Raw genomic sequence first — 13,926 nt, forward strand, 5'->3', positions numbered from 1 at the left:
AAGCTGCTGACCTGAGCCTGCCAGACTCCTCAGGCACCAGCCTGAACCGAGTGCCTTTCGAGGACAGCCCAGCCCAAGCACAGCACGAGTGCCCCGACAGCAGCACAACCATGCAGGCTCAGGTCAGCATTACAGAGGAGAAGCCAAACATCTTGGAGGGGGAGGTAGAATCAGGCCAAGAGTCCCAGGCTCCGGGCAACAGCACGACTTCTGAGACACTCTCGTCAGACAACAGAGAATGAGTCCCATCTTTCCTCCAGACCTCACACTCCCTCCTTTTTCCTATTGAATAAAGGCACGCTCGTGCTCAATCAGCGCCTTGACTGAATTCTGAGTTTTCATTCGCAGAGATTGGGATGAGTACAAGAAACAGCAAGACAGCTCAGCTTGCAACGCTCTGGCTGTGGGGTGCGTGCAGGGACACTGTAACCATACAGGGAAAGGCTTCCACTGCTTCCTCAAGCTGTAGTCCAGCCCTGCTACTGCTCTGTGGCACAAAGCCCTGAGGGATGTTACATATTGTTAACCTAAGTGAAGCCAGCTTCATGCACTGTGTTTTGTTGTTGCTGGGTGAGAGGGGGATGCACGTTGGTGAGAAGATGAGCATTGCTGGATCTGCCACGAGTGTCCCTTCTGCCTCTAAGAATATGTCCTAAGTAGGATGTGAACACTGCTGGCACTTCCTCATTGCACGTGCTTGGAGGATCTTCAGTTCTTGCACATTCAGGATGTCTGTCAGTGACTACGAGGAAATTCTCAAGTACTAGGAATTCCATGAAACAGTTGGAACGGGTAAGTGTCATCTTTGTACAGAAACAGCACGCCTAACAGTCTGTCTCACCACTCTAGAATTAATCTGAGAATAGATTAACAGCTCTTGTCAGTTCTCTAAGTCAGGTTTCATTTGTATAAATTTGAAATTTGTTTTTTAAACCAGTTGGAAATTGTAATATTATATTAGAGAAGAATTCACACTCAACTTTAAGCATCTGTGTTTTGATTTGTAGGTGGTTTTGCCAAGGTAAAACTCGGGCGGCATCTTCTGTCTGGTGAAAAAGTTGCACTAAAAATCATGGAGAAAGTTACTGTAGGGGTAAGCCAAAAGGCATTTAAATATGAGAATATCTTCTGTTGGAGTTGTGGAGTTCTCAAGAACACGGGGGCAGGTGGGATGGTACATACGAATGCAGCCTACTGGTCCCATTGCCTTTTGAAAGATGCTGTAGAGCTGGAAAAAGTTTAACAGAGCACCACAAATCTTCTTCCTCGTTGTTCAGAGGGCAGTATTCTCTGGCTGTAAAATGGAGGAAGTTATTACGTTATTACATTACATTACATTATTGTTACATTATTACAGCAACTTTACCAAAATACCAATGAAAATGCTGAATGTTTTACTTTTCATTTTTCACAGCTCTGTTTCAGAATTTCTATGGGAGTGATGTCAGTCATTGCTGAGTTGATGTTGAATTGTGTACTGTCCCGTATGTGCTTGTTCTGTTCCACAGCAGTCAGATGTGGTACCTGGTATGTCACAGTAGTTAGCAATCTCATCGCTTGCTTTTATGGTCTCTTAAGGATGACTTGCCTCATGCTAAAACAGAAATTGATGCCATGAAGAACTGAAGTCATCAACATGTTTGCCCATTGGATCACGTAAGAGAGACACCAAAGAAATATTTATAGTCATAGAGGTAAGAAATAGTTTCTGCTTTCTGTGCTGTCATTGTTACTTACCTTTCTCTGATACTCTCTAAATGCATTTTCAGATAACCTTATCTTACAGGGAAGCTGTTTGATTGCATTGTTTCTAAGGACCACCTTTTGGAAGAGGAAGCTCCAGTCTTTTTTTGACATATTGTTTCAGCAATTGCTTCTGTTCACAGTCAGGGTTATGCCCAGAGACCTCAAACCAGTGAGCCTGAACTGTAGTTAGTCTTCCATAAATAATAATGAATGTGTTTTTATTTTTCTGTTGGGAGAGAAAGTTACAGTACTCCATTCCAGTGGATTGCAGGAGAGAACTGAAGGGGGGAGAAGTAACACAAAGTAGAACTCATGGGTTGATTGAATTGATAGAATTATTTACTGAGATAAAGGATAATAGTTATGATGAATGCAAAAGCAATTGCTCACCACCTACCAATCAGTGTCCAGTTAGCCTCCTAGTAGTGGAAGAGATTGACATGAAGTTCTACCCCCTTCAAAACTCCTTCCACAATATGTCATATAGTATGGAATATCCTTTGGCCAGTTTAAGTCAGCTGTCCTAGTTCTGTTCCTTCTCACTTCCTTGGGCTCTCAGCTGAGATTGACTGTGGCTCTGTACAACGCTGCCTGGCAGCAACTGTAAGCATTACTGCGCTATCTCCATTGTTTCTTTAGAATGAAAACGTTGTATTGTATCAGACACTGAAGAAAATAATTCAGTTCCAGCTGAAACTCAGAGAATAACTTGTGCTTAGGATTCTTTCCCTACAGGAAATGTTAGATAATTATTGCTATTTGGTACTGTGTTGTGTAGCTGAGCTGGATTTTGTTATCCTTGAAGAAGTATCTTCCTCTGAAAGGGGAGTAAAACATGATGCTCCTAATGAGCGGAGCAGAGACACAGATCTGATCTGAGTGTTGGTTTCCCATTTTTGTGATGCTCTTTGCTGCAGTTTGTATCTAGAGAGAAGCCCTTGTGGTGTCAGTCTGTTGTGTAACCTGCTCTAGTTTTGTGCCTCAAGGAAGAGTGATCCTTTAAACAAATGGTGGCTGTACAGAGGGTATGGGGTGAGATGCATTCCTCTGGCCCCATCCAATGGATTTTCTGTCACTGAAGTCTTGAAGCACAGGTTAGGTACTGGAAGGCTTGAATATTTCCTCACCAATAGGTTAGAGCTTGGCATTTTGTAAGCTGCTGGTATCTCTCAGTAAAGCAAATCATTACAGCACGAGCATTTTCCTAGGCATCTTATGAAATCCCTCTATCTAAGGCTACTGGAAGGCACTCTGAACAAAGATCATTCTCCCCAGCTTCTCTTCTCTGAGTGGGAGCTTCAGCCCCCTGCACAGGCTGGAGGTCATCCCCAGAACTTGCTTCAGGTTGTTATCCTTCCTGGCCAAAAACCAGATACAGTATTGTAGATGTGGTCCAGTGAGTGTTGAAGCAGGAATGACTTGTCGTGGTCTGGTTGTGCTGCTTTTTAATGCAGCTGATGATCTTGTTGTACTTCTTTTCTGTCAGAGCACACTGCTGGCTTGCATTCAGCCTGTGGTCTCTCACCACTTGTCCTCTTAGTTCCATACAGTTCGGTCTGTTCATTAAAATGTTTCAGTAAGTTGGTCTGGTCCTACGAAGTTGTATGACTGCAGTAAGCAGTGTACATGGTGCGTTGTGAGTACTGCACACATTCCTCTTGGCAGCTTGTGGAACAGACATTGTGCATTGTTTGGATTGTGTAAGCATTCCTGTTGGTCTCTTGTGATGCTTACCTTCTTAGAGCACCTTTCCATGTTTGGCTCTACATATTTTGGTACCTTATTTGTTCTGTTTGGCTTAGCAGGGAAGGTCTTCTTCTGAAGCATCCTCAGTCTTGGTCTGGGCAGCATACTTAGAAATGACATGGACGTTACATGAGTGGGTGATCAAAGGGGGAAAGATCTCACCTTTCTGATCTGTTTCCTTTTAGAAGACAGTCCTGGAGAGGATTTGCTTTCCTTGTTTCCTGGAGACTTGGATTCTTAGATGGTTTTGACTGCAGCTATTTCTGATGTTAATTCCTTTTTCTGTACTTTAGTAGCAAAGTGCACGTGGAGTGCTTTGGAATTGTCTGAAGTTGCCAGGTTGCTTGTGATCACATATGTAACGTGGAGTTATGTGTGGTGCCAGTGATAATTCAGTGTGATGAACTTGAAGGCTTTCAGTAGAATTGCAGCCCTAATAGAAACAATGACTTGAACTCTGGAATTCTGTGTAAAATCATTAGCTAGCTTGTGGTCCGGGTCTTCAAACCAAAGGCTATGAGGTGCTGCTCTTGTTGACACAGGCTGTGAAAGATGACTTGAGCTCTAAGAGTAATTTCCCTTCTGCTCTTGATATGAACGTCAAATCCAAAATTACAGTATTAAGAACATAATATAAAAGTTTTTGCTGCTGGCTTGTGGACCTGCATTAGCTCTTAGCCATAGTTTGGAACTTGCAAAGCAATCTTATTTAGATTTTAGTGATGAAATCTTTTGATGAAATCTTTCTTTTAATTCTGCAAAAGAATCTCAATGGCACATTTCTTTTCAGTCTGAAAAGGCTCTGACATAATGAAGATGTGCCAGACTGCAGCCATGTGCCAGATGTGTTTGGATCCATGGAATTTTCTGATGTAGCTTCAGTGTTTGAAGAATCTCCGCTTGATCTAAATACTCAGAGAACAAAGCAGGTGTGTAAAGATGTAGTGCTAGTTTCTTACAGAAAAAATATAGCACTTAATCCAGAAATTTACTTCTCATTGTATATAGTGCTTACTCCATACTTCAGTATCTAGTAAACCTTGACCGAAGTAAGATACAGATTGAGCAAAGTATGTTAAGCATAAATTTTGGTGCCTTCTACCTGTAGGCCATGGTTCATTTTACAAGAACCCTAACTCCAGTGTTTGGTTTGCACAGAAATAGCAAGCAAGGGAACAAGTAAAGGAGTCAGTGAGGATTTTAAAACGCAATGGAAAGTGATAAGGCACAGTTGATAAGATTTTGGAGTTAGGTTGGATGTACACAGAGCTTTAAAGAGGAAGAATCTTCAGGAATAGTCAGCATGGATTGACCAAGGGCAAATTGTACTTGACCCACCATTGCTAGGTGAGCTTCTGCTTTAAAGCATCAAGCTGCATAAAGAAGGCAGTTTTAAAAGCAAGCTTACCAATTCGTTTTTAACCAGTGATTTTTTCAGGAAGGAAAGCTTATAGATGCTGTTTGCTAATGGAAGATGGAGAGAGGAAAAGCAAGAGAAAGGCATGATGTGTGCATAGCCACCACATCCCATCTGCAGCGTTCTCCCCCTCTGCAAACGAGGAGCAGCTCATCAAGCTTGGCCTGGGCCATGGAAAGGGAGCATGCTAACATCTGGGCCAACCCAAATGAGTTAGTTCTGCAGGTTGGTTGTTTTCTGCTGTTTGTCTCACGTCCTGTTGCTCAGCGGTAGATTTGTTCATGTTCAGTGCCAACAGGAAACACCCAACAGGTGGGGTTTGCGGAGAAAGAGGTCCTGCAGGTCTTGTGTGACACCCATGGAACCGTAGCGAGGCTGCATGTGTGTAAAACACCAGGAATCAACAGAGGTGTGAAGGTGAGCTGTGGGCTGCAGTACCACAGGAAGGGATGTGTGTGCTCTGGGTTTGGATGCTTCTGTGTGTTTTAAGTGACTGAGATACCACTGCTCAGTCTGTTTGAGTGTATAGAAGAAGTGTAACATCCATTCTGATGGAGTATTGTGAACGGAGCCCTGTGGGTTTGAGACCTGCCTTTAAGCTTGTGGGCATCATCCAGGAGTTGGGGATGGGGCAAGGGAAGTTGGGGTGAGGGATGAAGCGTAGGAACAGAAACTTCTTTGGTCCATATTAACTCCTCCCTTTTTTGATTAGGAATCGATGTGGGTTTCTTTTATAAAGAAACAGACTCATTGCGAAGCCTGTGAATGAATTGATTCACGCCTGCTGATTGGTGCTGTTCTCTACAAGGAGCTTCAGTGGAAATGGACACTTCTGGTCCACTGTCTGGCCCCCTCCTATGTGCTCAGATCAGCCAAGTTGTCAAGGCCTGGCTCTTGGTTGGTGAGTTGTGCCAAGGTCAGAGAGTTGGATTTTCTGGGCTTTGAGACACGTCTTCAAGATGCACATTGTGTTATTTCTGATGTGTTGACCTGTTGAGGTCCAGCCCCAAATGAGGATTCAAGTACTACCACAGCAGGAATGGTTTAGATTGGAACTGGAATGCAGAAGGTTGGAGTCAGCAGGAGCAGGGAATCGATCATCCCCCTGTACTTGGCACTGGTGAGTCCTCACCTTGAGTTCTGTGTTCAGTTCTTGGCCCCTCACTGCAAGAAGGACACCGAAATCCTGGGATATGTCCAAAGAAGAACACTGAAGGTGTGAGGTGTCTAGAGCACAAGTCTTTTAGCAAGCACTATCTTAGAGGCAGCCTTGATTTCTCCAGCTCCAAGCTTTGTGCCACAAGAGCTCTCCTGCTTCTAACTGTGATGTGAGACCGTATGGAAGGCTCTGCAGAAGTCCTTCCTTTTCTTGACTGTATTTTGTGTGGCTTTGGACTTGTTTTCATCTTCCTCAAAGCCCTCTGCCCAATTCTGTGTCCTTCTCTGCAGCCATGAATTCAATATGGAGCAGGTTCCTGAGCTCAGCGTCCAAGACATTCACAGCGTGAGCTCCCTGTGTAAGATGTATTTCAGGGAGCTCCTGAACCCTCTGCTGACCGAGCAGCTGTATGCCAGGATCTCTATAAGCTCAGGGCAATGTCTTGGAAATGACACGTACCAGTTCCCTGGCCATCCTGGTTAGTGGTTGTAGCAGTGCCCCAGCTCTGAGGTCTTCTTTCTGTTAGCCTCATGAGTCACGTCTTTGCCACATCCTGCCTCTCACTGATGGCACTTGTGGTGGTGCCAGGAGGTGCTTATTTAAGCTATTCACAATGGTTGTGAGAATTCCTTTTCCTTTGCTGTTCTCCTGCTATTGGTAGAATGGGGTTAATAGCAAAGTGGACTTGGAGACGAATGCCTGCTGCGAGGAGCTGCACTGTGCAATCAGGCTGTAAAGCTGCCCAGTGCTTGCACCGCTTGGCCTTGATGGCACGGGCTGTGTGTATAATCAGGAGGGGTGTTAACTCTTTGAAAGGGCCGATAATATCAGTTCAAGAGGAAATGGTTTTATGTTGAAAGAGGGAAGATTAACGTTGGATGTTAGGGGAAAGTTCTTTACTAGGAGAGTGCTGAGGTCCTGGAACAGGCTGCCCAGGGACGTTGTGGATCCCCCATCCGTAGAGGTGTCCAAGGCCAGGTTAGATGTGGCCCTGGACAGCCTGGTCTAGTAAATGTGGAAGATAGGTGGCCCTGCCAGGCAGGGGGAGTGGAGCTTCATTATCCTTGAGGTCCCTTCCAACCCGGGTCATTCTGTGTTTCTGTGTTCCCCAGATGCCTCTTGGAAGGCATCAAGTCTGCCTCAGTGCTGACCACCAGTGCACTGTCCCCATGGGACTTAATAAGACACTTGATTTCTCTGGCAGGGATCTGCTCGGTGATAAACATGCATGCTAAGAACTTAGCAATAGTGTGGGCTCCAAACCTCTTAAGGTAAACTTCTTCTTCCATTTCAACACGATGCTTAGTTCTGCTGTCCCCCAACCCAGGTGCACAATTTCTAGATGACAGTTTCTACTCACTTGTTTAGCTGGGACTGCTGTGTCTCTGATCATCCAGGAGAATTAGTGGCATCACATCAGTGGCATCGCTGTTTGCCCACTGCGGAAGTCTCCAGAGCCCAGCTTGACAGTTTTTGGCTACAGAAATTCAGACTTGGGGAAGTGACCTCGGGGAAATGACTTGTAAGATCTGCCTTTTCTTCAGATCCCAGCAGAGCCAATCTTCCTGCGCATGAAAAGCTGCTTGCATGGAGCTGCAGATACAGTCAGCTGTTGTGGAATTACTCATCAGCCACACAGATGTCATCTTCTGCTCCAAATCCACACCAGCCATGGGAGAGGGAGTAGGTGAGCATCTTCCTCCATTAGCTTGATCTTGATCTGACAGCTTCATCCAATCCAGGGCTTCTCCAAGACCTTTGAAAATTCTATTACTGTTGAGGAGACAGCAGGCTTCTGGGCTTAGATTAGAATATGGTGCCCCATTCCTGGATCCTTAGTGTGTCCAAACACAAACCTTACATGGAGAAAACCATCACTGCTGTTAAGATTTTTTGCAAGCAGGTGAAGCTTGATTGAAGTGTGGCTGTGAAGCTTTCTGAGATCCCTGCCCCCTAGTTTTTCTAGGATTTTTGTTTGCCTGTTTTTGATACAGTGAGCTGCTCTTAATTGTGGCTGTGTCCTTTGCCACGAGCATACCTCTGAGCACACGGTTATTTTGAGCTCCTCTTCTTCCAGTGTCTCGGATAAGCAAGTCTGAGAGAAATGCAGAACTGGGATGGCTGTGCTGCTGCTTCCTCCTCCATCTCACCTGTGGTTTTCCCTTGCAGGGCACAGTTCTCTGCCTGGGCCCAAGTCTGTGTGGGTGTCTCCATCCACAAAGCTGCTCACACTGCAGGAGGCACAGGCTGAGAGGAGAGGCCAGAGCAGCTCTCCTGTTGCAACACGGAGCAGCAAGATACAAGTGGAGGAAGGGCCTGCAGCTGTACTGAGGAACTTCAACGCAATCATTGATTTTCCATCTGAAAGGTAAAGAAAGAGGAATTCCCTTTCCAGCCCCTATCATCATTGTTCAGGTGATTTCTATTGGTTTATTTTTTGTCCATTATATCTCCAAGCACTCAACTAAAAAACAGTTGCACTATGGGCTCAGTTCAGCCACACAAGGTGCCTTTCCTTCCTGGTTGGGCAGGCAGTCACAAGATGCAGAAAGCCACGCTTGTGTCTATCCTGGCCTGTGCTGCCTGTACCTGGAAACACTGGGGTTTTCCAGATTTCAGGGCCACGCACCTGAAACCAATTGCGCTTCTCCTGTAAGCAGAGCTGTTGGTCGGACTTGCTGGCACTAGAAATTAAAGATGGCAGTGAGCTGAGGCCAAGGAGGTGTTAACGTAAGAGTCAGAGATGCTTTTGAGCTTCCCTTATGGCTGCACCATTTTCTCAGAAAGCAGTTACGCCTGCCAGCTCCTGTCCTGCTGCTGAGCCTTTGCTCACATGCTCCGCATCTTGCTTGACACGGTTGAGAGGAATGTAGCCAGCAGGACTTGAGGGCTGAGCTGTAGGAATGGAAGCATCCTCTGCTGTTTGAAACAGAGCGCGTTTCTAAGCTGTGTTTCAGCAGTAAGCAGGCAGTGCCAGGAGTAGGGAACTGCTGGCAAGGGCTCGGTGCAGCTCTTCCCTCACCCTGCACCACGACTGCTCTGTTTTCTCTGCAGACCATGTTCTCCCGGCAAGAGGAAGGAATCACCTGCTGGCAGTTGGTGTTCCTGTTTCTGCCTGCGCAAACGATCCCATATGGCCAAACACCAATTGCAGAGCAGTGCCAGGGAGCCTTCCAAAGCAGAACGCGTGGTCCTGGCAGGTAAGGGTGCAAATCCAGCTTTCAAAGCACTGCTTGTCAGCAACATGGGTAGAATTCATGCTTTCAGTGGGCTTGTACCTCTTTCTGGCGTTCAAGCCCATACCTGACATCTTCAGCTGACCCCTGTTTTCCCAAAGGATGAAAAAGGCTTTCTCTGAAGCCTTTGCCTCCATGGGCAGAGGAAGTTGGATGCTAACCCCTGTGTATCCACTCCTTCCTAGGTGAATCGAGCTCTTGTGAACCCAGAAGAGCCAGGTCAAGTGCTGATTGCTCAGAGAGTGCTTCCATCAACAGAGACCTCATGGGAAGCACAAGTTGCTGCAATTCAAATGAGAGCCTCCCGTGTGCCAGCAGCGACGGAGAGCAGGAGGTCATTGTTCAGGCACTCATTTCTCCCAGCTCTGCTGAAGGGGCTGATCTGAGCCTGCCAGAAAACACAGTCACCAGCCTGGACTGTGGCCTGGTGCCTTTGCAGAGCAGCCCAGACCAAACACAACCCGAGTGCCCCAACAGCGGCACCTCCAAGCAGGACGAAGTCACTGTCACTGAGGAGCAGCCGAGCCTCTTGGAGGGGGACTTGGAGTCAGGCCTCCAGTCCCAGGCACCCGGCAGCAGCACGAGCTCCGAGCCACTCTCTCCTCAACAGCAAAGGATGAGTCCTGTCTTTCCAAGTGACTAAAGGCACGCTCATGCTCAGTCAACGGGATGGGGTGTTGGAAGAAGAAATGCTTAGAAGAGAAAATTTCCAGTGTTCATTTTAAAATATGGCATTTTTAAAAAGAGAAGAAGATAGAATAAGCAGATGTTGACAGATTAAGGGCACCTCATCAAATTTTGGGAAAGTCCATCTTGAGGAAACTTGGATAAGAGCAGAAAATAACTGTTTATGGATATACCCAATCACTAAAAATACCACCCTGAGTGCCAGCTCATGGCCCCAGACCCTTTTCTTCATTTCAAGAGCTGTCATCACAGAGGGCATCTTCCTGAGCTGGAGACCCTGAAGTAAAAGAATCCTTGGTCCTCAGTTAGTCCATGTAACTGATTTGCCTCGGAGCTGTGAACGTCACAGTGCACTGCTGAAAAACTGGCAGAGTTCCCCTGGAAACCCTGATTTGAATTCAGCAAAGTTCATCAAATCCAACAAGATTCAGAGGAAATGTTACAGGAACAACGAGTTGATATTTTCTCTGAAACTTCCTGGTAGGAGCACTAGAAATGTGGTCAGAAGTCTTTGTGGCATATGTAGGCCTCTTTTAAGAGATCAACATCACCTTTTGCAAAACAGAAAGATGTGGTGATTCATTCACATGAATACTGTGTCTGAACTCCACTTGTACCTGCCAAAGATCCTGCTACCTTCTCAGCTCAGTGAAGATTTGGCCTGCTGTCTGCCCTGAATTATGGTATGGTCTTACCAGATTTTCCGAGTGAAATAACACATGACCAAACACTGCTCCTACTTCAGAATATATCCTGAGTTCATCCCACCTAATACAGACAGAATCATCTTATGCTCTGTTATTAGAGTATGAGAGATGGTTTGCATTGTTGACTAAACATACTTTTAGCACCATAGAACCATAGAATATCCCAGTTTGGAAGGAACCCAAAAAGATCATCAAGTACAACTCCTGGATCCACACAGGACTACCCAAAAATCAGACCCTGTGTCTGAGAGCACTGTCCAAAATACTTCCTGAAATCTGGCAAGCTCAGTGCTGTGACTACTTAATCTGGGGAGGCTGTTCCAGGGCCTAATCACCCTAAATCTTACTTCACTGATTCCTGAGAATTTCTTGGATGACCACGTTCCTATGTCATATGTATCCAGGTTAGATTGCATGAACCAAGCAGATCAATGTGATCTCATCCTCAACAATTTTGCATAAACCTAAAAGCACTGAGTTTTGTAAATGGGAAAGAAACACAAAGCAGACGCAGTTCTTATTCAAACTATAAAATGTCTAGGTGTTTCATGGGAAAAATAAATTTATATTGAACATATTTATATGTAAATTTTATTGTACAATAGAAATAAAAGAACATTAAAAACAATGAGAAACGTGCTGTTGTTTTATTTGTCTTCACAATGATGATGAAGAAAATTAAGTACAGAAGGATTTGGCCCAATATTCACTGACTTGTGTTGTCCCAGATTAGACTTCTCTAAGTGTAAACTCAGAGACCAAAACTACTGTCTTGATGTTCAGATGTCCTTTGCCCAAACCAGTGGGGTTGCTCAGGTGTGTGTAGGTCTGTGGGTATGTGTGCAAGGACGAGCATGCACATATATGTGTGTGCACAGGGGTGTGCAGAGTGTTGGAGCTGCACAAGGACATTGTGGTACTGGTGTGTGCGTGCACTTTGGGAGTGAAAGGAAGGGGTTACACATGTGTGTCTAATGTCTGGACTGTGGCAGCAAAGAGGCTGCAGTGTTGTTCTCTGTAGGAAGAGGCCAGTAGTTGCCCCATGTCAGACAGAACCAGTTCAAGTGCTGGCCAAAGCTGAGTCAAGGAGTGATGCTGCTGGCACTTCTGTGATAACTTTGTTAAGGAAGGTTCAAACCACTGCATAGCATATGTGAGAGCTATGAGCAAGAATGATGTGAGACAAACAGCCCTGCAGTCACCAAGGTCAGTGAAGAAGGAGGAGAGGAGGCTTAGTGGACATGGTGGTGATGGACTGATGATTGGGCTGGATGATCTAAGTGGTCTTTTCCAGCTCTCATGATTCTATCATTCTGTGACAGGTGATGTTAGTTTTGTTGACAGGTTCAGCAAGGTGAACTGGGACCAGAGGTACATCCCAAAACCTTTGAGTTGCTGGACTGGAGATAATCTTCCCAAAATAACTAATGAAAATAGTAGAACCATAAAAGGAATTTCTTTATCACTACGAGAAAAAGGGAGGGATCCTTTGGCTAATGAAGGCCTGATTTGGCAAAGCCAGAGACAGTTTGCTTTGCACCACATTTATTTGACTTTCCAGAATGGTGTACTTACTTTCCAGGTATTTCTAAACAGTGATTTTTTATTTCCAAACATGGCTAACAGCAGGTTAAAAATTCTTTTCTTTGTTTCCTTTCTGCTAAGAATGAATGAATTTAATGTGGTCTTTTTCGTGCTTCCTTCTTTACGAAGGAGACAGCTGCTGCATCATGGCAAACAAACATTCAGATGGTTTGGAGAACAAGTCCTTACATAGACTACAGTGTACAGCAATAAAGGGCACACACAGCAACATGCAAGACATTCATTCAGCCTCCAAACACTTCTCCCTGTTGACCAATTCAGAACATATTAAACCATTTAAGAAGGGCATTAAGCTTTAGAGTTGATGGGACGTTTTATACCTTGTACTTTTCTCCAACTCCCATAGTAAGCAAGGAAAAACAGAACAATAATAATAAAATCATATACAAAACAAACAAAGAAAGAAACATACAAGCAGAAAACGCTGACAGAAAAAGAATATACCTCGCAAGGTGTCAGGATCCTTTATATCTAATCCTCAAGGCAGAGGATGAAAGCTTTGTCTTTTCTAGGTAACTTGTGGCTAAGACTGGGAGCTGGGAGGACTTTATACTTTCCCTGACCCGGTGGTATGTAAACTAAATATAGAAGGTAGTCAAATAACTATAACATATGTAACATATATATTTATATATATGTATTTTTAAATCTCAGACCTTAAGCCTGAAGTTCCTTGAATGGCTGGAGCTTTTAAATAGTGTTTTGATAGAAATTCTCTCAGCTATCTAAGAGTGCAGCTGGTCAAATCCACAAGCAAGCACGAACGATAAGCTTCATTTATAAGAGCAAACACAGAAGAACAACATGGAGGGAATAGTTGTTAGTTTCTTGAGTGAACTAACCCAGGCACCGTGTAGCCTCTACTATTGCTGTTCCTGAAGGAGAATCTGTTCCTCCCTTTATTTCTGAGCTTCACCCACCTCTACCACCTCTCACAAGAAGTGTGTTTTGGGGGAATATTCATATGGAGTCGAAAGGAGCTGGCTGTTCTATCCAATCAAGAATGGGAAGGCATATGACCTGTAGATTAGAAGATAATCCAAATATTTTACAAGAAATCTCTCCATTTATTTTAACAGCTCACTTGGAAGCTGTGGAAGAATTATCACCTATTTACAAACAAGACAGTGAGAGATAAAATTCCATTGTACAGTGAAATCCATGAGATAACAAAGACAGAAAGTCAGTAAGTCCATCTGCCACAGCAAGCAGCAAGCAAACCCCATCACTTTGGTTTTTGCCCGAAAATAAGAGTAAGGTTTGTATGTGTTGGAACAGAACAGCACTGAATGAACTGCAATGGAACCAAACTTTAAATTGCACACCTTGCTTCTGAAATTTGAGGAACTTGATGTGCAGAAGCAGCTCGTGAATGCTGAGTTTACAACAGCAAACCTGAAACTACTTTGAATGAGAGGGAAGAAGCAGAAGCTAATTGTGGCAGGGTGATTCTCTTCATTTAATGCTTCCATTTTCTGTTTTGCCAGGGTTCACTGGATTTCATTTAACGTGAGGTTCTTAATGACTATTATATGTATCCATTTAGAGTGTCATTTAGCCAAAGTCTTTCTGAAACAGACAGGCCTTCCTGTTCTGGACTGTGAACACCGTGTAAGTTTTGCC

The 13,926-nt window shown here is 44.6% G+C and overlaps 1 protein-coding gene across 6 annotated transcripts; it reads left to right on the top strand.

The window, feature by feature from the left end:
* Positions 1 to 1,196: 1,196 nt before the first annotated feature.
* On the top strand, positions 1,197 to 11,326 carry LOC146754259 (rho GTPase-activating protein 32-like). Of its 6 annotated transcripts, none has more exons than XM_085527867.1 (8): positions 1,197 to 1,694; positions 4,283 to 4,839; positions 4,931 to 5,326; positions 5,622 to 6,029; positions 7,396 to 7,755; positions 8,238 to 8,436; positions 9,123 to 9,268; positions 9,490 to 11,326. In XM_085527867.1, the coding sequence occupies exons 5-8, from the start codon at positions 7,656 to 7,658 to the stop codon at positions 9,945 to 9,947; spliced, it is 903 nt and encodes a 300-aa protein (XP_085383993.1). In that variant the 5' UTR covers positions 1,197 to 1,694; positions 4,283 to 4,839; positions 4,931 to 5,326; positions 5,622 to 6,029; positions 7,396 to 7,655; the 3' UTR covers positions 9,948 to 11,326. The 6 variants fall into 6 exon arrangements, with proteins under 6 accessions (XP_085383993.1, XP_085383991.1, XP_085383992.1 ...); XM_085527865.1 differs by having other exon boundaries at positions 4,283 to 4,421; positions 4,651 to 5,326; XM_085527866.1 differs by having other exon boundaries at positions 4,283 to 4,421.
* Positions 11,327 to 13,926: the final 2,600 nt, after the last annotated feature.

Source organism: Coturnix japonica, chromosome W, assembly GCF_054131305.1.
Source record: "Coturnix japonica strain WE chromosome W, WE-NBRP24, whole genome shotgun sequence".
Classification (NCBI taxonomy): domain Eukaryota; kingdom Metazoa; phylum Chordata; class Aves; order Galliformes; family Phasianidae; genus Coturnix; species Coturnix japonica.